Source organism: Dama dama, chromosome 20, assembly GCF_033118175.1.
Source record: "Dama dama isolate Ldn47 chromosome 20, ASM3311817v1, whole genome shotgun sequence".
Lineage (NCBI taxonomy): Eukaryota > Metazoa > Chordata > Mammalia > Artiodactyla > Cervidae > Dama > Dama dama.
In genome coordinates this window covers 88,593,672-88,620,657 of record NC_083700.1, presented here as the reverse complement: position 1 = coordinate 88,620,657, position 26,986 = coordinate 88,593,672, and the positions used below count along the sequence as shown (strand labels likewise).

At 49.9% G+C, this 26,986-nt stretch overlaps 1 protein-coding gene across 2 annotated transcripts in view; it reads right to left on the bottom strand.

The window, feature by feature from the left end:
• Positions 1 to 7,410: 7,410 nt before the first annotated feature.
• The window catches only part of TTC22 (tetratricopeptide repeat domain 22), a 46,699-nt gene continuing 27,123 nt past the window's right edge, over positions 7,411 to 26,986 (bottom strand). The window contains exons 2-7 of one of the 2 annotated variants that reach the window (XM_061121798.1): positions 21,166 to 21,221; positions 20,841 to 20,956; positions 20,125 to 20,243; positions 18,494 to 18,655; positions 15,984 to 16,247; positions 7,411 to 15,431 (exon numbers count right to left, since the gene is read on the bottom strand). In XM_061121798.1, the coding sequence (XP_060977781.1) occupies positions 14,895 to 15,431; positions 15,984 to 16,247; positions 18,494 to 18,655; positions 20,125 to 20,243; positions 20,841 to 20,956; positions 21,166 to 21,221 (1,254 nt within the window). In that variant the 3' untranslated portion in view covers positions 7,411 to 14,894. The remainder of the gene's footprint in view (positions 15,432 to 15,983; positions 16,248 to 18,493; positions 18,656 to 20,124; positions 20,244 to 20,840; positions 20,957 to 21,165; positions 21,222 to 26,986) is intronic. The other variant, XM_061121799.1, reaches the window with a different exon arrangement.

The window sequence follows — 26,986 nt, the reverse complement described above, 5'->3', positions numbered from 1 at the left end:
GGCAATGCGGCTTCGAATCTGCCCTAAGATTTTACAGGCTTTCAATTTAAATAAATTTAAAATTTTAAAGAATTGAAATAAGGCATTTTATTTAGTCTTAAAGACACTAAGTCAAACTTCCACGAAATATTTTTTGAGCAGCTACCACGTACCAAAAGACCCTAATGCTGGGAAAATTGAAGGCAGGAGGAGGACGAGATGGTTGGATGGCATCACTGACTCAGTGGACATGAGTTTGAGCAAGCTCCAGGAGATGGCAAAGGACAGGGAAGCCTGGCGTGCTGCAGTCCATGGGGTCGCAAAGAGTCGGACACGACTGAGTGAACAACAGCAAGCAGGTACCAGCCGCTTGTAGAAACGAGGAATAGTAAACAAAAAAGACAAAGTTCCCTGCATTCAGTGTAGCTTACATTCTTGTCAATTATCCAATATGGTGAACTTTAAGGGGAGGTCAAAGAACTCAGGGATCAAGACCAGTGGTTTTTTTTTAATACAATTACATTTTATTTTTCAAATTTTTATTGGTGTATAGTTGATTTACGAGGTTGTGTTAGTTTTGATGTACAGCAAAGTGAATTAGTTATACACATACATATATCCACTCTTTTTTAGATTATTTTCCCATATAGTTCATTACAGAGTATTGAGTAGAGTTCTCTGTGCTATGTGGTAGTTCCTTACTAGTTATCTACTTTACATATAGTCGCTCAGTAGTGTCCAACTCTTTGTGCCTCCGTGGACTGTAGCCCACCAGGCTCCTCTGTCTGTGGAATTCTCCAGGCAAGCGTACTGGAGTGGGTAGCCATTCCCTTCTCCAGGGGATTTTCCCAACTCAGGGATCAAACCAGTCTCCTGCATTGCACACAGATTCTTTACCATCTGAGCCACCAGGGAAACACCTCGACTGGTGGGCTACTGTCCCTGGGGTTGCAAAGATTCAGACAGACTTAATGACTCACACTTTCACTTTCACTTTGTATATAGTAGTATGTCAATCCCTGAATTTTTAAAATTAATGTAAAAACTCCATGATAAACTAATTATAACAATTTTGTATAAAGACAGGACCCATTAGATGGTTTTAAATGCTATGGAGAAAAACTAATTAAAGAAGGGAAAGGCTTGGCTGAGTGGTTACCATTTAAAACAGGAGGATCAGGGGAAGTTTGGGGGAGAAGGTGACCTTTTAGCAAAGACCTGAAGGAGTTGAGACAGACTTGCAGATATCTGGGAGAAAAATGCTCCAGACACAGGGAACAATAAGTGCAAATGCCCTGAGGTGGGAGTTGCATATCATATAACTCTATCAAACTTATAACTGTTACAGTATATTCAGAGCCTAAAAGATACCAGACCCAGTGCAAGACCCTGGTGATTCTGATACTGCCCCCAAGAAGCCCTCAGCCCACCAGGATCTGCCAGGAACAACACTGTGTGATCAGTGCTGTAATAGGGCAGAGAACAGTCCTGTGGGGACACAGGGAAGGAGGGCTTCCCTGAGGAGGTGAGCTTCAAACCGAGCCTAAAGGATGGGTGAGGTTTGGCAGCACAAGAATGGCAGTGAGAGTGGAGTGGAATGTCCAGGACACTCCCAGGCATTGAATCAGGAATGATGAGCTGTTGTGAGGGGAGCATTGAGCGTGGTAGGGTTTACATGTTCAGTTTTCTACAGCTCCCAACACAGTGCCTGATACACAAACCAAAGCAATGATTCTTAACTTTGACTGAACTGGGAATCACTGTGTGCCCTCCAGTCCCAGCCCCAAGATGCTGGTCAATACTTATAGTCCCCCATGGTCAATACTTATAGTTCCCCCCACACGAAGCCAGGGCTAGATCTGCTGACGTAGAGGAAGGACATCAGACACACTGGTGCTGGGGCAGGAGGATGATAGACACGTCATCACCTGGGTCTTACAACTGAGGAAAATACCACTTGATGAGTTCCACACCTGGCATCTGCTCACATGCTAGAAGCTGGACAGACCTGAGCTGGACCTGGGCTTTTTTGCATGAAGAGCATCACTCAGCCTCTGCAGCCCAGCACTGTGCTCTGGGCTTTCCCAAGGAATGAAGTCCCAAAGGCTTTACTGGGGCAACAGTCCCCGCACTCTTCCCTGGGGGCAGAAGGCAAATAATCTTTAGTATATTTTGGGATCTGAAGTAGCCTTATAATTCTTCCTGCTCTCCATGCACTTTATTACATCCCTTCCAATCCTAGAAAAGCCAGGCATCGTCCTCTGCACCCTGAGGTGTTAATTATTTCTCAATTAGCTCTTCCCGATTGTAGAGCCTCATGGTGTGGAGAGGCCTAATGAGTTGCCGTGTTTATACACCCGCACGTCTTCAGAGCACTTTACCAATGGTAACTAATTAATGCTCACGACCCTCTTGGGAGGCAGGCCTGAGAACTGCCGCCTTTTACTGGGAGTTTGCAGGAGGCTCTGCAGCCAAGAGCTGCAGGTCCGCTCTAGCTGGCCGTGGTCAGAGTAGATTTATTCCCCCTTGAGAAAGTCCAGGATTGTGGAGACCAGAATATAGCCCTTTTGCTGCTAGCCACCTCATGGGTGACATCTCATTTGATTGACTGATCAGTCATTTATTGGGTGCCTTGATTTACAGAGCCCATTCATGGTTACAAACCTCACAAGTTCCCTAAAAGAGAAAAAAACATTCATTCATTCATTCATTGTCATCCACAATAAAGCAAAAGTCACTTGCCTTGGTGCCCCACAGCCATAAGCTTAAGACTCACTGTAAGCTTAGTGGTTTCCACTGGCCACTGGTCAGACTGGGAATCCCTTGCAGGTAGGCACAGGTCTGGCTCTTTTCTGGATCCTCACCCCTAAGCAGAAGGCCTGGCCATGTTGGGTTCAGCAAGAGGTTTTGCTTTTTGCTGGTTTTAATATACCAATCAGTATGTGCGTGGACAGTTTGTCTCTACTTGGGGTCAGAGCTCCTCTGAGGACGTGCTGAGTTGTCCCTACACAGAGCTCACAGCCTGGCACAGAGAGGGGCTCCTAGTGTGTGCTGAATGAACAAGGAAGGCCGAATTCATGGTGAACTCCCTGACCTCAATTTGCTCCTAACCTGGAAAGGGTGCCTCAAAGTGGAGGTCACAGCAGACTATGGTAAGAAGCTGTCAAGAAGGGAGAGCAAGATGCTGGGAGGGGAGCACTGCAAGGAGGGGTGGAATCCAGGAGGGCTTCTTGGAGGAGAGGATGTGAAATTAGACTTAAACTATAACTAGGAGTTTTTCAGGTTAAAAAGTAGCAGAGGGTGAATAGGAAGACAGTTCTATTCAGAGGGGCAGCAGGTCACTCTGCTGTAAGGGACCTCAAGATAGTTCTGACTGGAGTATAGAGCACTCCCAGGTGTCAGGGAAGCACAACCAGAAAGGCAGTGGGCCCCACTGTGTCAGGGCTTGCTGGAACAGACTGTGAGTTTCTTACCTCTGAGGCTGGTGAAATTGTTTCATGAAGAATGCCCCCACCAATGTACACACATCTGTTTTGAGGCTTCACCCAAAACAGCTCCTCCTCTGAGAAAAATACCTGGACATTTTGCATTCCACTTGACAGCATGTATTTGATATAACTTGAAAACAAGAGTAATCATCACTTCAGAAAGATGGCTGCCTCCTCTGCTGAGAGCACTGACCAGTGTGAGAGGCAGGCTTGTGGGTAACAGAAGGTTATTATACCACAGAAGAACATGGTCAGTTGCGTTTCTTTGCCTGAGTGAGGTGTGAACCGAGATGGGAGGAGAGGGATGGAGAAATAGTCCAGATGTGAGACTCCTGTAATGGCCCAGGCTGATGGGCGGAGAGGAGGAGACAGACTCCAGACAGCCACTGGGCCAGGCCACTTGTTGGACTCCTGAACCCACCCCCTAACCTGTTAGCCCAGCCTGGCCCAGACAGGCTAGACTGGAGGTGGGAAGGTGGCCTTGCCTGGGAATCCTGCCCAGCCAATTCCCAGCTTTGAGACCTTGGGCCCGTTGCTTCCTGGTTTCTTCATCAGTAAAACAGAACACCATGTGAGGCTGTCATGACAGGCCCGTGAGAGATGTAATTGAAAGTATCTGGCTCGTCCTTCAATCATTCCGACTCTCAGGACACTACAGCTGCCCTTGCCACTGTAAGGAGACAGCCATCGTTCTTCTGCCCCCTCTGTTCCTTCATGCCCCCTCTGACCACTGTGTGGAACACCAATGCCCTTCTGTCTCCAGGCACCTCTTCCCCCTGGGCTCAGAGTGCCCACTTGTTCATTTGCTCAGTGTCCAAATCCAGGATGATTAGACACTAGAAGGGAACTGAAAAAGTGGGCCTCTTTTTTTAAATAGAGATTCATCAGAATGGAAGTGTGGCACCAATCGCCATCATCATTATCATCGTTGTTCATCATCATCATCATCGTTCAAGGACAGTATTAGACACTTTACACCCGTATGTGATTAAACACTTACAATAAAACCCCCAGTGGTATAATTATCACTGTTATGTCCATTTTGCAGATGAGACAACCAAGGCTTGGAAAGGTTGGTTGGCTTGTGCATGATCAACACAACTAGTAACAGGGAGAGAAAGGATTCATCTCCAGGTCTGTCTGATGCACAGCCCGATCTCACCACTCAGAGCCTCCAATGGCAACTTGTTTGTAACAAACATACAGTTAAAGTTGTGGAGCAGTTACCCCAATAGACCTTTTCTTTCTGACTGGATACCCTCTGCTGGCGGCTCACTCTTTGGGGACCATCTCAAATGGTATCCTCTTGAGGAAGCCTCCCTTGAAGCCTCCTCTGGCAGGGCCTCCCCATCTCTCTTTTTAAAAAAAATTTTTTTTTTATTTATTTGACTGCACTGGGTCTTTGTTGTGGCACACAGGATCTTTAGTTGCAGCATTGTGGAATTTAATTCCCTAAGGATCAAACCAAGGCCCCCTGCACTGGGAGTGCAGAGTCTTAGCCACTGGACCACCATGGAAGTCCCACCTCCCCCTCTCTTGAGATCATTCAGATTTTTTCCTGACTCTCTCCTCTGACCTACTCTCTCTCAGGTGTGTCAGAGCTGAATGTGTATATGTGGTGGGGCAAATAGAGCTGAATGCAAATCCCCGCTTTGTCACCCACTTACAATGTGCCTGGGGGTGAGTTACTAAATGTCCCTGAGGTTCAGATGCCTTCATCCTGAAGACAGTGATGATATCTCCTCCATGGAGTTGTGATAAAGACACAAGGAGTTAGCCCAGGTACAGGGCTTAGCACAGTGCCTGATGTGTATCAGGGTTCAATAATGTTTGCTATTATTACAATTATTCTCTAAAATTTGTATTTATTTATTTATAGCTGTGCTAGGTCTTTGTTGCTGTGCATGGACTACTCTTTAGTTGTGTTACATGGGCTTCTCATTGCAGTGGCTTTTTCTTGTTGTGGAGCATGGACTCTAGGGACGCAGGCTTCAGTAGTTACGGCGTGTGGGCTCAGTAGTTTTGACGCATGGGCTTAGTTGCCCCTTGGTATATGGAATCCTGCCAGACCAGGCATCAAACTTGCATCCCCTGCACTGGCAGGTGGGTTTTTAACCACTGGGCCAACTCGGAGGTCCTATTATTAGGATTATTTTTAACGATGAAAGTGCCCTGACTGGCACAAGGCCTGGCACACAGTTGGTCATGTAGCACACACAAAACACTTATCTTCTCACCCCCATAGGCTACGAGCTCCCAGAGAGGAGGACCTATTTCTTGTTCATCTATTAGCTCCTCATAGTAAATCTGATTACTATGTAGAAAGGCTTTGTACATAGTAAAACTCAATTTTTCTGCACATTGTAATTCTCAGTACATATTTGTTGAACTAATATCTTTCTGAATGATTCCTTCAGTTCATAAGAAAGTCTTGCTAAAAGTGCAATGAAACAGAATCTCAGCAATAGTTAATCTGTCAGTCAACAAGTCCCTTTTGAGCCCTTGCTTTGGGGTTAACACTACAGGGCATTGGCATAGCCAGAAGGCTGGGATACAGTGTAGATGCCCCAAGACAGAGAGAATGATCACATTTGTGAATTCCGAGGATGACTCCAGCAGTTTACCTGGTCACTTTCATCCAGAAGGATGATGGTAACTGAGTTCCTTCCAACAAGCCTTTGCCAACTCCTAACAAGGAGCTGTTAGGTGTGAATAGACCAGGTAGAGTTTACACGCTCCAAGACTGGTGGCTTAGAGAGAGAGCAAGGCAGTGTCTGGAGGCAGATAGAGCTGGGCTTCCTTTCCAGTGCCAGCATTTACTGGTTGTGTGACCTGGGACAAAGGACTTGACCTTTCTGGGTTTTGGCTGTCTAAAATGGGGTCAGTAACCTCTTCGAAATGCTATGAAGAGTAAATGAACAGCACTGTAAAACAACTATGTAAACAGAAAGCTCTGTCTTAATATTAATAATAGAAATATCTTCAGATCATTCTTTTGTAAGATTAAATGTGTAATGAGATGATAACTTTTAAGTAATTAAAGGAGATTATGTATGTAAAGCCCTTGAAGGGTGCATGGTAACTAACGCTCAGTATAGGATGAACTATTGTTAATACTCCAGTGTGGCCCTCCGTCTGCTGCTCTACTACCCAGAGGCTCCTCCCCACCACGTCCACATGGCTCACTCCTTCATCTGCTTCAGGTCTTTGCTCAAATGTCACGTTCACAGCCAGGACCTCCTGACACCCTAATTTTCACCACAATTCCTGCCCCTGCTGGTAAGCACTACTGATATTCTCCCTCTCCCTATGTTTTTTCTCCATAGCATTTATCATCATTTAACATACTAAATATCTAGTTTGGGTTCATTGTGTTAGATTTACCCCCCTGCCCTCTGACTCCACCCCAATAGAGTGGAGGAGGCAGTGATTTTTGTTTGTTTTGTTCACTGCAGCAGCCCCAGTGCCTATTCCAAGGGGCACCAAACTTTTTCTGCAAAGGGCCAGACAGTACATTCTGCTTACTGTTACTGTTTACTATGTTTTACAGGCCATATGGTCTCTGTCACAACTACTCAATTCTGCTGTTATAACAAGACAGCAGCCATAAACATACACAAATAAATAAGCACAGCTGTGTTTCGATAAAACTTTATTTACAAAAACAGGCAGTGGGCCTAATTTGGCCTATGGACCATAGTTTACCAACCCCTGGCTTAGATCACTATCTGGCACATTATAAATGCTCAATAAAGATTTTATGAAATAACAAATGATCATTAATTACTGTTAATAAATGAATATTTAAAAATGAATTAAGTTAATGAATGAATGAACACAAGACACCTGGAATAAGGCATAGTACTCAAAAAACACTTATTTCTTCCTATTTTATTTATTTTTAAAAATTTTACTTATTTTTAATTGAAGGATAATTGCTTTACAGAATTTTGTTGGTTTCTGCCAAATATCAACATGAATCAGCCAGAGGTATACATATGTCCCTTCCTTTTTGAACCACCTTCCCATCTCCCTCCTCCTTCCTATTTTATACTTAATAAATACTACAAGGTAGGCCATGGTGTATTTAATAGAGGTACAAACAAGGTGCCATGTGAATACTTGGAGGTGGCAGAGTCTTCCTCTTGGGATGAGGGAGGACTTCAAGGGTATCTAAAGCTTGTCCCCCCCAGAAGCAGATCCCGAGTCAAAGATCTGAGGGCACGCAGGGCTTCCCTGGTAGCTCAGCTGGTAAAGAATCCACCTGCAATGCAGGAGACCCCAGTTTGATTCCTGGGTCGGGAAGCTCCACTGGAGAAGGGATAGGCTACCCACTCCAGTATTCTTGGGCTTCCCTGGTGGCTCAGCTGGAAAAGAATCTGCCTGCAATGTGGGAGACCTGGGTTCAATCCCCGGGTTGGGAAGATCCCCTGGAGGAGGGAAAGGCTACCCACTCCAGTATTCTGGCCTGGAGAATTCCATGAACTGTATAGTCCATGGGGTCGCAAAGAGTGGGACATGACTGAGCGACTTTCACTTGTACTTACTAGTTTATTTGGGAGATGATCTCAGGAAACACTGAGAGAAGAGTAGGGAAGTGAGAAGAAAGAGCTTGAAATGAATACAGGTTGTGATAAAAAATGAACATCTTACTTCTATGGGCCACTGGGCCTTAATCTCACATTCCTCCAAATTATCCTATCCCCCCACCCACCCCGGCTTAGGAGGCTTGAGTATTTATGCAATTTCCATGCCCCATTGTTTGAAAGCTACTCCCAGGGCTGTCAGCTACCCAGTGCTTCCAGACAGGTGGAGAGTGTCAGGAGCTTGCAGTAGGATGACCTTACCAGGTACCTGGTGGGTGAGCAGAGAAGGGACAGTGAGGTGATACATGAGCTAGCCTCACAAGATAAACACACAGTCTTGTTGAAGATACTGTTTTCAAATCTTTGATGCCCACAGTTCAGTTCAGTCCAGTCACTCAGTCGTGTCCTACTCTTTGCGACCCCATGAATCGCAGCACTCCAGGCCTCCCCTGTCCATCACTAACTCCCAGAGTTTACTCATACTCATGTCCATTGAGTCAGTGATGCCATCCAACCATCTCATCCTCTGTCGTTCTCTTCTCCTCCTGCCTTCAATCTCCCATCATCAGGGTCTTTTCAAATGAGTAATCCTATTGGGGACAGTTGCTAATAGCTGTTCCAGCAGACAGACTGAGAGCATCTTCTGTCCCTTGCACCCAGATGGAAAACTCTCTGGGAAGGACTCTAATTGGCCCAACCTTGGTCACATGTTAACGTTTGCAGTCAGGGGTGGGGTATTATGATTGACAGCCCTCTGCCACCACTCCGAGTGGGGAAGGAGTGGTTTAGTAGCCCAGGTAGGAGAGATGCTATTCTCAGCAGGGAGGTGCGCTAGGCAGATGATGCAGGCAATCGCTCTCCATCACAGTAGGGGTTCTTCTATTTGTTTCTTTGACTTTGTGGATTACAAATAAAGCTCAGAGAAGAGCTGCAATTTAATGAAACAATTTACATGCTAAGATAGAACAAGTCCCAGCACAGAGCTATTGACTAGTTTGGAAACAAACATGAAAAGTGCATTCAGATTTTTTTAAGTGTGCAGTTAATAGAGCAACATATGTGATAGAAGAGAAAAAGTAATCTAAACTCAAAACAGTTAAAAAGCCATTCATTAGTACTCTTTAGCCTGCCTGCCTTGAGGGACCTCAGGAAAGTTATTGAACATCTCTGAACCTCAGTTTCTTCATCTGTAAAATGCAGACAGTGCCAATACATAGCTCGTGGGCTTGGGAAGGTTAAAATGAGGTGAGGTGTGTGAAATATGAGCCATGGGGACTGGCCAATGGAGAGTTCTCAGTAAATAATAGTTTTGATGATGACAAGGACAACTTTTAAAAAAAATTTTTAATTACTTTATTTATTATAATTGGAGGCTAATTACTTTACAACAATGTGGTGGTTTTTTGCCATACATTGACATGAATCAGCCACAGGTGACAACTGTTTTTTTAACCTCCCTGTGGGAACCTTCTGTGGTCAAATTGTTCTTCTGTGGCCACCTAGAGGCCAGCCGGAGCTTTCCCACAGCTCCGCAGTAGTTTTTACTCACCACTGGTGGCTCAGATGGTAAAGAATCCTCCTGCAGCATAGGAGATGCAGGTTTGATCCCTGGGTCAGGAAGATCCCCTGGAGGAGGGCATGGCTGCCCACTCCAGTATTCTTGCCTGGAGAATTCTGTGGAGAGAGGAACCTGGCGGACTTCAGTCCACGGGGTCACAAACAGTCGGTCACAACTGAAGCGACTGAGCAAGCTCTCTAAGAACCCGTCCCTCCTACCTCTGCTCCTCCTCATCTCTAAACTAGAGAGGTCACACCCGGGACAGACCTGGTGTATAGGAACAGTGCTCCAGTAGGTGGAACACAGTGACCAGAGACAAGAAGCAGGCACTGGGGGCCAGCACTACCAACAACGTGCAACCTGGAGGAGCTGCCTGTGGGAGGAGCTGGGGCGGGGGGAGCAGGCGGCGTCCTTCACCCCATCAGCAAACCTTGCCAGTGACTTCGGCCCCATGGAGCCAGAGCTAGAGCCAGGGAGGGTTTCTTGCTGGAAGCATGCCCACGATGCTGGGGATCTGTTTCCATCTGCTCATTTTACTGCTGAGTTGTAAAGTGCTAAATGTCATTATCCTCCCCTTCCTTAAACAAGAAAAAAAGTTAACAGCCTGAGAAAAGGAGATATTTCACTTCATTTGGCATCCAGCCACCATCATCCACACAGGGTGTTCCCTCGGGGCTTGATTAGGGTTGGGAGAAGCCCTGTTCTGTTCTGCTTTCAACTGCTGGCACTGCTGTGTGTCGGCTCCAGGCTGGGCACTGGCGGCTGGAGGCAGGTCGGAGCTGTGCCTGGCTGCTGGTAGAGTAGGCAGCCACCCACCCCTTGAACACCTCACACACCTTACAGAGAGAATGGGGGCAAGAGCAAAGTGACTTGTTCAAGGTCACAGACCGCTTTTTAGCGTCTGCTCCCAGTTCGATTCCTGGGTCAGGAAGATCCACTGGAGAAGTATAGGCTACCCACTCCAGTATTCTTGGGCTTCCCTGTGGCTCAGTTGGTAAAGAATCTGCCTGCAGTGCAGGAGACCTGGGTTCGATCCCTGGGTTGGGAAGTTCCCCTGGAGAAGGGATAGGCTACCCACTCCAGTATTCTGGCCTAGAGAATTCCATGGACTGTATAGTCCATGGGGTTGCAAAGAGTTGGACACAGCTGAGCGACTTTCACTTTCACTGTGTGGTGAAGGTGAACTTGAATCAAGACATACAAATTACATAAAAGAAGGTTTCAATGCAATAGAAAGACAAACTCAGAAGACTTAAAAAAATGGACTGAAAAAAAAAATGGACTGATGCCCTCAAGAGGTAGTGATCTGCCTGTCTACCAGAGGCATGCAAGTGGTTTAGATACTCTCTCAGAACACTCACTATTGAGAGGAGTTTTGATTTAGATGGAGAGGCTGGAAGAGGTGATGGCTGAGATTATTTTTAATATTGAGCTTCTAGAAACCTGTAACTGAAAAGTCTCACCTGTTTTCAAGATCTTAAACATGCCTTGCTCATACTGACTAAACAGGAGTTTCTGGCATCTGATGTTGGCTGCTAGACACAGAGGAAGGAATGGGCAGGCGGCACAAGGTGTGATTCATCTTCATTACTCTGATTAGGGGGTCATTAAGGCTTTCACTCTGCAGTGCTCCCCCAAGGAGTGCCTGCTGCTTCAGCTATGTGACAGACAGTTGTCCTCCCAGCCGCCCAGTAGGCAGGGGTGTTTCACAGGACTCGAAGCTGTAATTGAATAAAGATCACCCACCCACTAGCCTCCCACTACAAGCCAGAGCCGTGATCCCGGATGCCTGCCAGGCCTGGCCTCTGCAGTGGCTTGCTGAAGAGGGGTGGCCAAGGCCAGGTCCTGGGCCCCAGGGATAGCCACCTTCTCCTCCCCACTGGGCTGGGGAAAGGTCAGTAACACAGAACGAGCATGACCAGTGTGGAGGGTGGGATAGCCAGCTTTGCCAGTTTACACCTCCGAGAGCATCACATTGGGTCTTCCACAGTCCCCACTGAGGCCCACGAGGCCCTGTATGACCCACTCTATATGCTCCAGACTGTGAGCTCCCTGAAGGCGTGGGCAGGAGCTAGTCTGCTCTCCACTTAGCCCCCAGAGCCTGGAGCTATGCTTGGCGCTTGACAAGTGCTTGATAAATGTTAAGTGAGTGACTCGAAGGCCTATAGTCTTCCTGAACTTGACAGAAGTAAACTTGACTAGGAGGCAGCCCAAAGGGCAGAGATCACTGGCCCGAGAGTCTGGAGGGGGGGGTTCAAGTTAGTATCTGTCACTGATTCATTGTTTGACCTTGGGCAACTCCCTGCTCTCTTGCCTCAGTTTCCTTATCTGGGCCTCTGCTTCCTGGCCACAAATTGGGGGATTTCCCCTAAAGCTGGAGAGAAGGTGGAAAGCAAGCCCATGCTTTCTCATGAGCTCTAGCCTGCAAAGGTCCCTAGGGGGCAGTCTTGGTCCCACCCTCAGCCCTTGTGGACCCGGTGATGGAGTCACCTGTTTGGGACTGAGGTAGCCACATCCCTGCTGTGAGTTTACTCAGTACAACAACCCAAACTGAGCCTATCTTATGTGCCAAGTTGCAGGGCCATGGGGCTGAATCAGACGTGGTCCTGATTGAAAAGAACCAGCCTCGAATGGGGACAGCAGACATGGTGAGATCATTATGGTGCAAGGATAAAGGAATGTAAGCAATGTAGTGAGACACAATGCCCTGAGGGTGTACACAAAACGGAGTGAGGGATGACAGCTGGAGGATTTGGCAAGAATTCCTGGAAGAGGCAGGTTTGAACTGAGCACTAGGGATAAAAATGATAGGAAGAAAAGTCAGTGGAGGAATAGGATGTACAGAGACGCAGAAGTAAGGCAGTCTGTGAGCAGGGAGACTAGTGCACTGTGGGGAGGGAGCAGGGTAGTGACAGGTTGTGTTGGTGATCACAGGCCCAACTCGAGACCACTCGTGACACATCTCCCAGGAAGGGCTGTGTCCCAGGAGGGAGCATACAATGGGGTAAGTCTGGTTCAAAGCCTGGCTCTTCCCATGTTCATCTGGGACCTTGTTCAGTGTCTCTGTGTTCTTATCTGTAAAATGATGATTGCAATGCCTACTCTTCAGGACTGGTGAGAGAACTGAATGAGTTTACATGTATGAAGTGCCTTGTACATAGGAGACAGTCCTGGAAGTGGGGTTTCTTTTCTCCTTTCGACTTTTGGCTAGTATGCAGATACTCCTGACAAAAGTTCTAGTGGGTATTTGTTAGTCATTTATATGATTAATGTGAATGAGATTATCAGAAAGAAAGTTTATTGAAAAGTTTTGGCAGGAGGAGGAGGCAATGGAGGGAGAAATGCATAACCTTGGGGACAGGAAAAGCAAGGAAGAAGACAAACTGGGAAGCCTGGTGGAGGCAACAAACCTCACCAGCTTCCCAGCTTTACCAGCAAACCACCTTGAATTCAGTTTGTTTGTCTGGGAAGTAGGAGAAGAAAGAGATGGGTTCCTGTCTTCCCTGGTGGCTCAGTTGGTAAAGAATATGCCTGTAATGCAGGAGACCCAGGTTTGATCCCTGGGTTGGGAAGATCTCCTGGAGAAGGAAACGGCAATCCACTCCAGTATTCTTGCCTGGAAAATCCCATGGACAGAGGAGCCTGGTGGACTACAATCCATGGGGTTGCAAGAATCAAACACAATTGAGTGACTAAACCACCACCATCTGTCCTAGGGAAGGTCACAGGTCACAGTCACAGGCAGAAAAGTGATGTGGGAGAAGTGGACAGGCTGTGTGTGCTGCCTGCTGTCCAGTCACCTCCCGGACTCTGCTGCAATGGAGAGGAAGGAAGGAGGGAAAGAAGTCTTCATGAGCCCTGGGATGGAACTCAGAGGCCTCGGGAGGCCTTACTTTCAAGATTTCACAGGCACCTGGAATGACAGCATTATGCCAATGGATATCAGAGTGCCCTGGGTGACAGGTGACACATAAACACTTAATGCTTTAGTGTTATCAGTTTATTAGTAGTTTTTCAAACTTGAAAAATGCTGTAAGTAAGTTGGAGGGAGAGGATGGGGAGGCTAGGGAATGTGACTCTGAGCAAGCCACTTCCCTCCCAGGGCTCCCAGTCTTCCCAGAATGAGAGATCTCTAGGGACCCCATTTCTTGGTCTGTTCTCCACCTATCACTGGGGACAGGAGAAGTAAGGCAGGGGTGCTGGCCTATCTCTGCTACCGTCTGAGTGTCAGAAAAATGAGTAAAGCAGTGAGCATAACTTTTTTTTTTTTTTTAAGTAGGGGAAGGAAATGCAAAATACGTCACAAACCATTATGGGCTGGGGAGTTGGGGCGGGGGGCTCTTGCCATTGTGATTACATACAACCAACACTCTTGCAGTCTGGAAAGAACTTGGTTTTTTTAGAGTTTTAGGTTAAATTAGCTCTTGTTAGTAGGACCATAAGAATCTAGCTTGGTGATTCCCAGATTTGCTAACAATCAAAGCCGGAGTCTTTGATAATGAAATTCTACATCTATGATTCTATGACTTCGATTTCAAGAGTGTAAAATTCCAAGATTTTCTTCAGTGTCTGGTAGAAGGTTTGAGATTGGGCACAGGCAGCACTTCCTTGGGTGGGCCCTTACATTCCCCCAAGAATAGAGAAGTCAAGGGAAGGTTCTACCAATGGGCCTTATTTCAGGGAGTTTGAGGGTCTTTCAGACCAAGTTGGCCAAGAATGTGGCCTGCTGGAAGACTGTGAAGAGGGCAGGAAAGAGCGCTGAGCAGCCAGGTGTAGACTGCGTTCCCGCCCTTATCCGTGCGCTGGCATCTGTGCCCTCTGCTCTAGCCACGACTTCTCCCACTGCCAGACCTGAGACCTACTCCAGTCAACCTAAGTAGAGGGGGCCTTATTATAAGGTTAGAGCCTGGCTCACGAGAATCCAATAACAGGCTCCTGGGTACTAGAGCACCTGCCAAAATGGAGGCAATTATCTTCCGTAGCTCTTAGGAGACACCATGTTATTTTTCTGCGTATTTGCACAATTTGGGCCTTCCCATTGGCAGTTTCCCACTGGCCCCTCGCGTCTGCCGCCAGCCTCCCTTGCGCTCCTGGATCAGGCCCTGTTGCCTCCGTGGACACGTCCTACTGTCCTTGTGTCTCAGGTCCCCATTCCAACTCCCAGAAGAGTCTGATGGGCTCCGCTTACCCGCCAGCCTATGGCACAGAGAGCCGGTTTCCAGCGCCTGGACCAGGTGCAACCATCTCCGAGCGGTGGGGAGGGAAGGGGAGCCGGAGGGACCCTCAGAAGGAGAACGCGCGGCGGTCCCGCAGGGAGCTCGCACCCTCGCCCTTGCGCTCCATGGTCTCGAAGAGCAGCCGCACCAGCGCCGGCCGTCCCTGGGCCACCAAGGCCCGGGCCAGCCCCAGCACCTCGTCCGTGTGCGCGCGCCACACGCGCTGCAGCTCCTGCCGCAGGCGCGCCGCCGGGTACTTGTTCTGGGCGCGCCGCAGCCACACGTCCACCTCGCGGCCCACCTCGCCGTCGCTGAGCTGCGCCTGGCTCCACTGCGCCAGCAGCGCCTCGAGCAGGCAGCCGAAGCCCTCGGCGTGGCTGCAGCCCGCGTCGTCCAGCTCCACGGCGCGCTTGAAGCAAGCCGCCGCGTTGGCCTCCTCGCCCTTGATGCGCAGGCACTTGCCGCGCAGCAGCTGCAGCTCCGGCAGCGTGGCGCCCAGCTCCGACTCGCCGGCCTTGGCCAGGAAGACCAGCGCCTGGTTCAGCGCCGCCTCGTCCACCGCCAGCAGCTCCTGCACGGCGTCCACGCCCATGTAGTAGTAGACCTGGGGCGGGGGCGGCGGCATGAGCCTTCCTCCCCGGCTCTCTCACTGCTCCCCCTTCATTCCATTCCCACAACTTGCTGTTTTAAAAATTCCATGCGGTCATTCCCACCCTTCCCTCCTTCGACAATTATTCATCGCAAAGTTTGGTCTCCCCCTCCTGGAGAAGGAGACAGTGCTCTGATTCCAGCTCCAGCCCCACCAATCTTGGCCATATAACCTTGAGCGGGACCCTCTCAGGGCCGCAGTTTTCTCTCACAAAAGATATTGTAACCTCTCGGTGATAATTCCCTCTGCACAAAAGTCACAGAAGGATACAGAATAATGGCCCATGCTGTCTGAGCACTGAGAAAGAACTGGGCCCTGTTCTGAACCCTGTTGGTGCATCACTGTCTATAAGCCTCCCTGTAGCTGTAGGAGGCAGGTACCGTCATCAGGCACAAGGATGCCCCCACATGCCTCCCTGTGTCCTCACTGCCCAGGCCTGGCCTGACACAGAGTTCACAGGTTTTTTTTAGTAAGCCATTGACTACCCAAGCCAAGAGGCTGCCTTACCTGGCCGATGTCCAGGTAGGTCTTGAGGCCTGGGCACACCTTGACCACTTCCTCGAGGTCGGCCTTGGCGCAGGCCAGGTGGTTCCTGTCAGGCATGCCCCCAAGCCCCAGCTTGCCTCGCTCCAGGTCATGCAGGTAGGCTCTGATGTGGATCTGCCCACAAAGAGTCAGCTGAGGGAAGATGCTCCAAGCCAGGACCCCTGGCTTCCTTACTGTCGTCAATAAAGCCTGTGTTTTTTTCCTCAACAGCAACTCAGGGAGTTTCTGTGGTACAGTTGAAAGCCCCTGAGACTGGGACTCAGAAGTGCTAAGTCTTGGTCCTGTGCCAGCTTGGACCAGCCTCTTTCTGGGCATTAGTTCCCCTCTCTGTGCAATGAAGGGGGTTGGATGAAGTAAGAGCCATTCATTCATTCTCTCACTCATTCATTCAACAAATATGTCCTGAGTGCCCACCATATGCCAGGCCTGTGCTAAGTACTGGAGTGCAGTGGTGATAACATAGATGAGGTCCCTGCCCTGGCAGAACTTAACATTCTAGTAGGGATGATGACCATAAACAAGTCAACGGTACCACTTCAAGTGGTGACGAGTGCAATGAAAAAATAAACAGGTGATGGGATACAGCTGACTAGGGGAGGGAGTTATTTGAGATGGGATGGCAGCACCGATTTTGTGAGGGTCTGTGTAAGCAAGTAGTGTGGGAAGAATGGCAGGTGGCCCCAACTTACAAGCATCAAATTACAAATGATTCCGGACCCTTGCTTTCATCACCACTTCCTCCCTTTCCCCCCACATCTGTTTGGAGCATTTAGAAAATCTAGATGTTCAAGAGAGGTAGGGAAGAGGTGGAGAAAGAGGAAGTAAGAAAAAGAGGTTGTTGTCATTGAAGGTATTAATACTTTATAGCTGTCAGTAGGCTCTGGTTCTAAGATAGCTTCATAAGGTGGGGGTGGGAATCTTTGGCTTTGGAGCCAGTTGAACTTGGCTGAATTCCAGCCCTTCCTCCTCTTTACTTGCATAACCTCTGTGAGCCTCATTTTCCACATCTGAAAAATCAGTACACTAAGATCTTCCTTGGAAAGTTACCATGACAATGGAGAGAACATGTTCTAGCCGGGACCTAGCAACTGGTGGGTGCTCAGTTTATTCATTCATTCAACAGATCGTCAGGAGCCTGCTATGTGCCAGGTACTGTTCTAGGATATATAGCAGAGAGCAAAATGACAAAATTCCCTGCCCTCGTGGAGCATGTATTTTAGCTGGTGGGGGGAGAGAAATAAACATAAATCATCATATGTTAGGAATAAACATATCATCATAGTATGTTAGGGAATGATAAATGCTAAGAAGAAAAAATAAACCAACACAGGAGGACACAATGTGTTGGTGAGAGGCTGACATTTTCAGGAAGAGAGCTGCTAGCAGCTGCCTTTTCAAGCCCTCCATAAAGTGAGGGAGGAAGCCAATTGGACATTTGAGAGAAGAGCCTTATAGGCAGAGACCCTAACTAGTAACTGCTGGCAAAATGGTTATGTCAATGGGACCAAGACCCAGGAAGCAGATTCGCCCTCATGTCCCATGAAAGGTAATAGATAAGGCTGTTTAGCCTGGAGCAAAGTAAAGTCAGAGGTCCAGGTCTCTGCCCCCAAGCAGTGCGTTCTGTGGGGACTCCTGAGGGCAGATCTGAGACCAGTGTGGGGAAGCCAGGGGCAGGCAGCTCTTGGTTAAATTAGTAATCTGTGGAACTGAATGACCATAGTGGACTGCCTTAAGAGCCAGTGAGCCAGTTAAAAATAAACCTAATAGTAGTAATCAACCACTTATGAACTCTTACTATGTGCTCAGTACTGAGTTTTACACACAGAATCTAATTTAAACCTCATAACAACTCTGTGAGGCAGGTACAATTACCTTCAGCCTGTTTATAGATGAAGAAAGTGGGGCTCGGAATTTAGGCAAGAGTGTAAGTGATGATGTGGGATTTGAACCAAGGCTAGCTGTCTTGAGAGCCAGAGCCCTGCTTTACGACATTAGATTTCCTCCAGTATACCCTCTGCCTTCTACAAGCACCCCCCATGCTCCTGGCACCTGCTTTAGATGTTACCTCACTTAGTCTTCTGACAGCCTGTTAACACAGATGTTATGATCCGTATCTTCCAGATTTGGGAATGGAGGTCTGGAGGGGTAAGTGGCTTGCTTGTCCCAGGTCCCACAGTGATAAATGGAGAGGCCAGAATTCTACCCAGGTCAGTCTGACTGCCTGAGGGGCTAATCAGAGAGGGGGCTGGCAGGTAGCTAGCCAGGTCACTGTAGAAGGGATGAGCAGTGGGTGGTAAGCTCCTTCATTCCCTCACTTGATAATCTTAGAGAACACAAACTGTGAGCCTTGATGACACCAAAGCTCCCTTCTACCGTGAGGGCTCCCTGACCTCCGGCTCTGGCCACAGGGCCTTGGCCCTTGTTCTCTGCTTCCCAATGGCGGGATGAGGCAAAGCTGCAGGCTGACTCACCTTGGCCCTTGTGCAGTACGCCTGCCAGTTGAGCTCTGGATCTCGTAGGACGTCCAGGGCCATGTTGCAGGTGCCAATGGCCATATCCTGCTTTCCGAGGAAGTGGAAGATTTTGGCTAGGCGATTAAGGATGGGAAGTTGGTCCTTGGCAATCTCGATGGCCTGGGTAAGGGACAAGGGTAAGAGCAAACCATCTGTCTGGCTGTTTGCTAGAACTAGGATGTCATCTCTAGGGCCATATCACCCCAAAGTTTTCATCCCCCATATCCACCTTCCAGCTCTAAGTTCAGTCATATCATGGGGCCCAACACTTTGGGGTACAACTCATTGGCACTCAACTTCCAAGAGCCTAACTCACTGCTATGTTCTCTGCCATTTTCATGGACATGTCCAGTGAATCCCTCCAGACCCCAGGTCAACCCTTCTTGCTCAGACATATCAATGTGTGCTCCCTCATTTTTCCAGGGCAGGTGGGAAGAGGGGCCAGAATCAGCCTTTACCTCCCCCAAACTCACACAGTGTTTCTACCTGGGCCAAAGCACTCGCCCCATTCCCAGTACTGTTACTGACAGCTTCTGCCTTGTGTTTGTTGCTGCCTCTGAGACAGTGAACTCCTGCAGGGCAGGGGCCCCATCTTTCCACCTTTGTGCTCAACAAAGAGTAGGTTCCCAAGGAGGGGCAAAGGCAGTGTGTTAAATCAGACACAACTCTTGAAGTGCACATGAATCAGAGTTTATGCTCCACTCTGTTCTGAGATCTCTCACCAAGAAACTGCTCATCACCCACCAGCCAACACTAGGGACCTGCCCAAGGGCATCATGCTGACTGCACAGGGGGATGAGAATCACAGGGTCCCTGTCCTCCAGGAAAATCTTAAAAACCTGAGCTCAGTGTGAAAACTGCCACCGAAACGAGGTGTCAAGAATAAGGCTGGAACAATACTTTAAAGTTTACAGTAGACAGTTTCATCCACTACCTTCTTTGAGTCTCTCAATATCCTAGAAGGTGGACAGATCACATAATCAACATATAAGGAGGTTCAGGGACGGAAGTGACTTGTTTTAGGGTCACAGGGCCTGTGAGCAGAGCTGGCATCCACACCGTGCCAAGCTCATTTTCTTTCCACTGTGCCATGGGGCTGTGAAGGGGAAAAGCCTGAGGGTTCTGTTCAGTTCAGTCACTCAGTTGTGTCCGACTCTCTGCGACCCCATGAACTGCAGGCCTCCCTGTCCATCACCAACTCCCGGAGTCCACCCAAACCCATGTCCATTGAGTCGGTGATGCCATCCAACCATCTCATCCTCTGTTGTCCCTTTTCCTCCTGCCTTCAATCTTTCCCAGTATCAGGGTCTTTTCCAATGAGTCAGTTCTTTGCATCAGGAGACCAGAGCATTGTAAAATTGCAACTAGCTTAGAAGACAGGCCTGGAAAATGGGGTAAGCCAGACCAGGCATTGGGAGGGTCCGACTCACTTTGCTTTTGTTTGGGATGGAGAGAAAGGTCTGGAGTAAGGGCACTTCCTGAGTAGGGCATGGAGGTGGGGAGAAACCCAGAGAAGCAGCGGGTTCCAGGAAGAGGAGGTGTCAGGCTTCGTCCAGGTTTGGAGGGTGAGTGTAACCAGGGGCACATACCTTGCCAAAGCAGTCCAGGGGGTCAGTTCCCGAAAACCCGCAGTCATGGATACCCATGGGCGTGGTGGAGAAGGTGTCCTTCCTCTCCAGCAGCATCCCCAGGTAGCACCAGGCCAGAGCTGGGGGGCAGGGGGAGAGGCATCTCAGGGAGGAGAAGGGGAGGGGAGTGTCAGCCCTGGGAGGACAAGGTGGGGGGCAAGGGCGGAAATCACTGCGGGCCACTCAGGGAGAAGGAGAAGCAAAGGAGGGCAGAGGGGACTTGTGAGTGAAGGGAGGAAGATTTCAGGGCTTGTTTTGCGTTTTCTACATCCCTTAGGGGCCCTCACGGGAAGTGCCTTCTGCTGTCTGACCCCAGTTCTCCCCCATCTCTGTAGCTCTGGTCCCGGTGTGACAGGGACCCCACCCGTCTTCAGAAGGGCCTTCATTCCCCCCGCCACAAAATGGGGACAAGAGGCTGAAATGGGCAGCGCCCTGTCTCTCATACTCTGGGTTACAGACAGGCCTGGACACGTGCCCTTGGAGTGATGTGCACGCGCACGCTCACTGGGTGATGGGTGTGAGTGCCTTGAGGGGAACAGGGAGTGGAGGGGACAGGGTGAGGGAGAGAGAAACGGAACTAGAGGTGGGGGCCGCGACAAGACTGGCAGGGCTGGCCATGGGTGCAGTGAGAGCCTAACCCCTTCCCATTCCCCCCCACCCAACCCCATGAGCCCGACCTCGGGGGTGGGGGTCCGAGGACTTGAGGACCTGCTGCAGCAGGGCCAGCGTGCGGTTGAAGGCCGGCAGCCTCTTCTGCTCCTCGCTGCCCAGCTCCAGGAATATGCCATCTAACCTGTGCCAGAGAAGGGGATGTGGCTGATCAGGACCCTCCCAGTGGTCCCCAGGTTGCCCCGAGTCCTCCCCAGGCTAGTGGCAGGGAGGGGAACTAGGAGCGCCCTTGCCAGGGAGCTGGGCTCAGCCATTTCCCCCCTGGGTTCCAGGCCCCACCTCCCCCCCAACCCCCGTCCCTCCCCACCATCCCATCCCCACCCCCAGCCTGACCTGATGAAGAGCGTTGCCATGGTGAAGTACCAGCACCTTTTCTCCTCCATCGGGATCTAGGGAAGCAGAGAATGGCTTGTGCTGCTGCTATTGAGGCACTGGGGACATTGTTCATAGAGTCCTATGCTTTCCCTGAACCCCAAGAAGCAGCAAGTACACTCTTGATCATAATCCTGCCTGGATCTGCCACTGGCTGGCTGGGTGACCCTGGGCAAGTCACTTCACTTCTCTGACCACAGAGGATTTGACAAGATGAACTGAGTGAATGCCCCAAGCAAGGGGTCCATCACACAGCAGGTGCGGGATCCATTTCCTACCCTCCCCTCCCCTGGGCTCCCAGTGCCCCCACCACAAGGCCCACTCTCCACTGGTCACCTTCTCTCTTCCCCGCCATCTACCTGCATCTCCCCTTTGGCCCCATCTCTCGCATTCCACCTTCCTGAGAAGCCCCTCTGGGCATGTGAGTGAGTTTAGCTGAAGCCCAGGGTCCCCCCCACCAAACTTGTTTCCCATTGTTATTCTTGCCAACTTTGCTGTGCATTTAGACTGACTTGGGCACCAGATAAAATATTTATGCCGTTATTTATGGGAGTAGCTGCTCCAGCCTCTGGAAGGAATTTTAATGAAAACCAATAAAACCCCCAGTGCATATCAGCAGCTCTGCCTCAGGCTCCAGCCCCTCCCTCCACATTCATCTCCCGTGGTTGATTTCCAGGCTGCATTCTGCACTCACCACCCCCTACCCACCATGGTCTTCTCAGCTTAGGGTCCTGTTATGCCTCCACCCCCAACCCTCAGTAGTTGGAACAAAGTGTTCAGTCAAGCCAGCATTTCTGGGCATCTCTGGTGTGAGGCCCTGTGTTGGGTGCTTATGGGGCTGTGGCACTGAATGGGACCCGCACCCTGGGTGGACTCACAACCTGCCTGGAAGACAGACTCAGGCATAAATAACAGGGCTTGAAGGGGCACCTGCCACGTGCCAGGATCTGACACCCATCATCTCAATCTCACAACCTAAGAGGTAGGTGTCATTCCCATTTTACAGAGGGATAGACTGAGGTTCAGAGAGGTAGAATGACTCGCCCAAGGTCACACAGCATGCAAGTGTCAGAGCTGGGATTTGAACCCCATTTGTTAGTCTCCAAAGCCCTTGCTCCTCTCATCACACTGGCTCACCCATAGCTATAATATGGAGCAGACTTTGATCAAGACCAAGAGGTGGATGCAGACAAGTGGAGCAGGAGGGGGAGGCTGGTTCCAGCCAGAAGACTAGGAAGGTCTCACAGAGGGTGGACGAAGAATCTGCCCGCAATACAGGAGACCCGGGTTCAATCCCTGGGTTGGGAAGATCCCCTGGAGAAGGGAATGGCAACCCACTCCAGTGTTCTTGCCTGGAGAATTCCACGGACAGAGGAGCCTGGTGGGCTATCGTCCATGGAGTTACAAAGAGTCAGACATGGCTGAGTGGCTAACACACACACACACTGGGTGGGCCATAAGGTGGGTCTTGAATTGGAGTGGTATTTCAGAGGGTGGGGCACAAGGGCATTCCAGATGGAGGCTCAGCCTGGACACGTGTGGGCAGTTGAGGAGCCTGGAGCATGGTGAGTTAGAATGGAGGCATGGGGGTAGCTAACACTGACAAGTTAGGTGGTGGCTGTTCTGGGGCGACCTGTTCAGAGAAAGAGAGGAAAGGGGACCTGTGATTAGATGCCAGTGAGTGGTGTGATTGCCCATAGGAGAGAGGTGTGAGCCCAGGCCCAAGCCAGGTCTGGCGGGAAAGCCAGACCAAGACACAATGAGCAGAAGAAATACCAGGGACTGTGGGAGGAGGTTTCCTACATGATCCAGGGGGACCCCCAAAGCTTCCAGAGGAGGGCATGCTGGAGCAGAGTTCTCAGGGACAAGTAGGAACCGCCAAGGTGGATACAGCGAGAGGACATCAGATGGAGAGCACATTTGTGCAAAAACTCAGAGATGAGTGAGCAGGTGTGTCAGGGGCTGCATGCAGCCTGGGGTGACCAGCACCCCAGTTATAAGGGACGAAGGGAGGAGCCAGCAGGGGCACGTCAGGAGGGGCCCCTAAATGCCAGGCTCAGAACCAGGAAGTCATCTGCAAGGCAATGGGGAGCCATAGCAAGGGTTTGAGCTGGGGAGTCCCAGGACCCCGTGTGTTTTTACGTCCACATCACCTTGGAAAGTTACCCTGTTAACTTAGGTGGGAACATGTGTATGGGGGCTTTGGCTGGGAACAGGGCTGTCTAGAAGGGAGACCGGCAGGTCTAAGGATTAAGGGGCATCCATGAGAGCTCAGTGGAGAATACTGACCAAAGCAAAAAGCTGGGATGGGCTGCCGGATAACCTTAACCTGCTGTACCTACACAGGACCTGGGACATGGGAAGGGGACTCAGGTTCATGGCCAAGCTGGCCAAGGACCTTGACACCAGGTCAGCACCTGTCCACACGAAGGACCAAAGCACGTGTGCTTCAGGCCCCCGGGCTGCCTGTGGGTATGATCCCACGGCCTCTGGTTTCATGCCCATTTTGAGGTGGGCCAGGCTGAGTCATGGTGGGGAGATAGAACCCACCCTGACAAGGAATCACGACCCTGACAAGGAATCACGACCACAGTGAGAGCGTTTGTACTTGACAAGGAGAGGCCTGCAGTGCCCAGAGCAGGGGCTCGGTGCCTAACGGGCCTGGCCACAAGAGCAGGGTGGCCCTGGCTGGCTGTGTTACCCCTTAGAGGCAGTGCCCAGCCTTCCACAAATATCCATAAATATCTGCCCCCTTTCTCCTGGTTTGGGTCAGAGACGTGCAGGGTTAGGAGTGTCTGGGAGGCTGCTTTACCCTATTTCAGTTCTAGATGGGGTGTTGAGGTCTCAGGCTCTGGCATCGAGAGCCATCCTGCCTTACCCCACTTTCTAACAGCCCCCCCACCACTGTGCTCCTAGGGCCTCGGATGCCCCGTAGGGTCCACAGGTCCCCAAGGTTGAAGAGCAATGTGCTATTCTCAGGCTCTCCCTGGGTCATAGCCACCCTCTTGTTTGGTATTCAAGATGCAAGGAATTAAGCTATGTGTCCAAATCACACAGTTAGTACATGACAGAGTTGGGACATAAACTCATGCCCTCATAGTCCTAGCCCCAACCCTTGTCAACAGCATTCGGTTGTTTTGATCAATCCCATTATTATATCCCTGAGAACACTGAGACCACAAAGGTGAAGCAGCTTGCTCAGGGTGACACGCTGGTTACTATCCAGACTTGAAACCCAGTGGTTTTACCCCTGTTCGGATAGTCTTGAATAAATTAAGCCTGGTAATCGTTTGCACTAAGTAAGCAATACTACCATCTAGTGGCAAAGTGCCTGAATTGCTGGGGCAACTCCTGAATGTTAACTCTCTTCCCTTCTACTTGAAGACTAAAACTGTGATTTTCAGAGAAGTAGCTAGCTGAGTGACATCTCTCTGATAAATTCCAAATGGAGCCCCTCCTCGGATTCCACTCAAGGTACCATTTGCAGGACGGCTTATAGGGTTGCAAATTAGAAGTGGAGTTTATGGTATAAACAGGCCTGGCTTGAGACCTCCTTGTGCTTGGGTTCCAAACCTCCATCCCTAGTAGAGAGACCATTCACTCTGCAGTGCAATTCTGGTCCTAAAATGAGCTGTCTCTTTAAAAATCCTTCTGGTTGTAACTGAAGCAGTAGCTGAAGCTGTTACCAGGGGCAACCTGGCAAGCCTTGGTGCGTTAAATTAAATTAAACAGGCCTCTGACTGCCCCCTCCCCTCCTGGAGAAGGGAGGGGCTATTCCTCCTCTCTGCTGGAGAATGAAGTTGCTGTGAAACCTCTGATGGCTGCAAGGAATTCACTTCCAGAGTTGATGGCTCCCAGAGGCAATATATTTGGAGGCAGCCTGGGAGGGGGCTGACAGGGCCTCTGCAGGGAGAAGATGTTGACTGAGGGCCGCCCCGGGTGAGCTGGGGCAGGACACCCCACCCTTTCTGTTGTTCATCCTCATCAGGACCCCTTGAGCTGGGGGCTCCAGGGTCTACGAGGGGGTGCTGGCCAGTGGGAGAATCCGCCCAGGCTTCAAGCTGGACGGGCTCAAGTTCGGTGGCTGCTCCGTGGCAGACCTGTGGGAGGGGACGAGGCAGGGCCCAGGCTCCAGCGCTGCCCTTCAGTAGCTGGGTAGATCCTGGTACTAGCTGAGGGTGATAGCGAGGCACAGGCAAGGGTTCTCAGGACATTTCGCAGCTCCTCTGAGGCCCTCGCCAATATTTCCCTCATTTTAGAGATGGGCTCACAGAGGCAGATTCTTCTGACATTTCATGCTAGGTCCCCTTCTTCAAGTTCATGTTGTTACCCCCAACACCTCGCTGCAACTCTTTGTGCGGTGCTTACCATTTACAAAGTGCACTCATTGCAGATACCACGTGATCCTCAGAAAGCCCTGTGTGGAATGTAAAGTGGGTCATCATCACCCTGTTAGTACAGATGGGAACACTGAGGTGAGATGATGTCCTCAAAGACACACGACCAGTGTGACAGCCTGGACTGAAACCTGGAAATGCTGGGTTTTTTGCTATATGAATAAAAGTGCATTTTATTGAGCACTTACTATAAACGAGGCACAAAATTTACATGGGTTATCAAAAAGGTAAGGACTACAATTATCCCAATTTTACAGAAGAGGCACCTGTGGCCCTAAGTGGCCCTGCTGGATGGTAGGAGAGCTGGGAACCCAGCAGCTTAGCCCCAGAGTCCCTGCATCTAACTACCCCAGAGGAGTGGTTCTCAAAGCAGGGTCTCGTGACAGTAGCATCAGCATTACCTGAGAACTTGATAGAAACACTACACTAGACTCTCACACCGTGGAGAGCCGAGTGAAAATGGCTGGCCAGTGTATCTCTTTTTAACAGAGCAAAAGGATCAGCGGTTGTGATCTGCAGGGAAGCCTGAAGATCCACGCTGCCACAGCTGGGTGGGTAATCGACAAAGGTGGGTGATCTGGCAGAACCTGTAGTGAATATCAGGGTTAGGATGAGACCCTACAGAGCAGGTGTGTGCTAACTTGGCAGATATAAGGATGGGTCTCAGATGGCTAGTCCATTTACTTCAAAAGGTGACCCCCAAAGAAGGAAATGTAGGGCTCAGCTGGTAAAGAATCCGCCTGCAATGTGGGAGACCTGGGTTCGATCCCTGGGTTGGGAAAATCTCCTGGAGAAGGGAAAGGCTACCCACTTCAGTATTCTGGCCTGGAGAATTCTGTGGACTGTATAGTCCATGGGGTTGCAAAGAGTCGGACAGGACTGAGTGACTTTCACTTTAGCTATTTTAGGGGATTTCAATAGAAGCTGTCTTAATGTACCAATGGCTTATTAATCTATATGTGCTTGCACAGGCTGTGTGTGTGTGTGTGCTCAGTTGTGTTCAGTTCTTTGTGACCCCATTGATTCTGAAGGAAAATGTCTGCCTTGCAGTTCAAACTTTGCCCCTGAGGACTTAGTAATCTGTGTTTCAGAGTCAGTTCCTGAGAGCTGACTAATTCTCTTTCAGGGGAGGGGCAATGAGAAGGAGGAAAGAGAATGAACATTTCTCGACCATCGACTGTCCACTGGGCACATCCGTGCACTGTGGTTCTGAACCTGTGCAGCAGACTGAGAAGGGGGAACACATCCTCCTCCTTTTACTGGTGAGGAGAAGAGCTGCCCAGCCAGCCCCACAGGTCGGGGGGGAAAGTACCAGGATTCAAGCTCAGACCTGCCTCCCTCCAGGGCCCCTGTTCTTGCCACCTCATCACACCGACCCTGTGGAG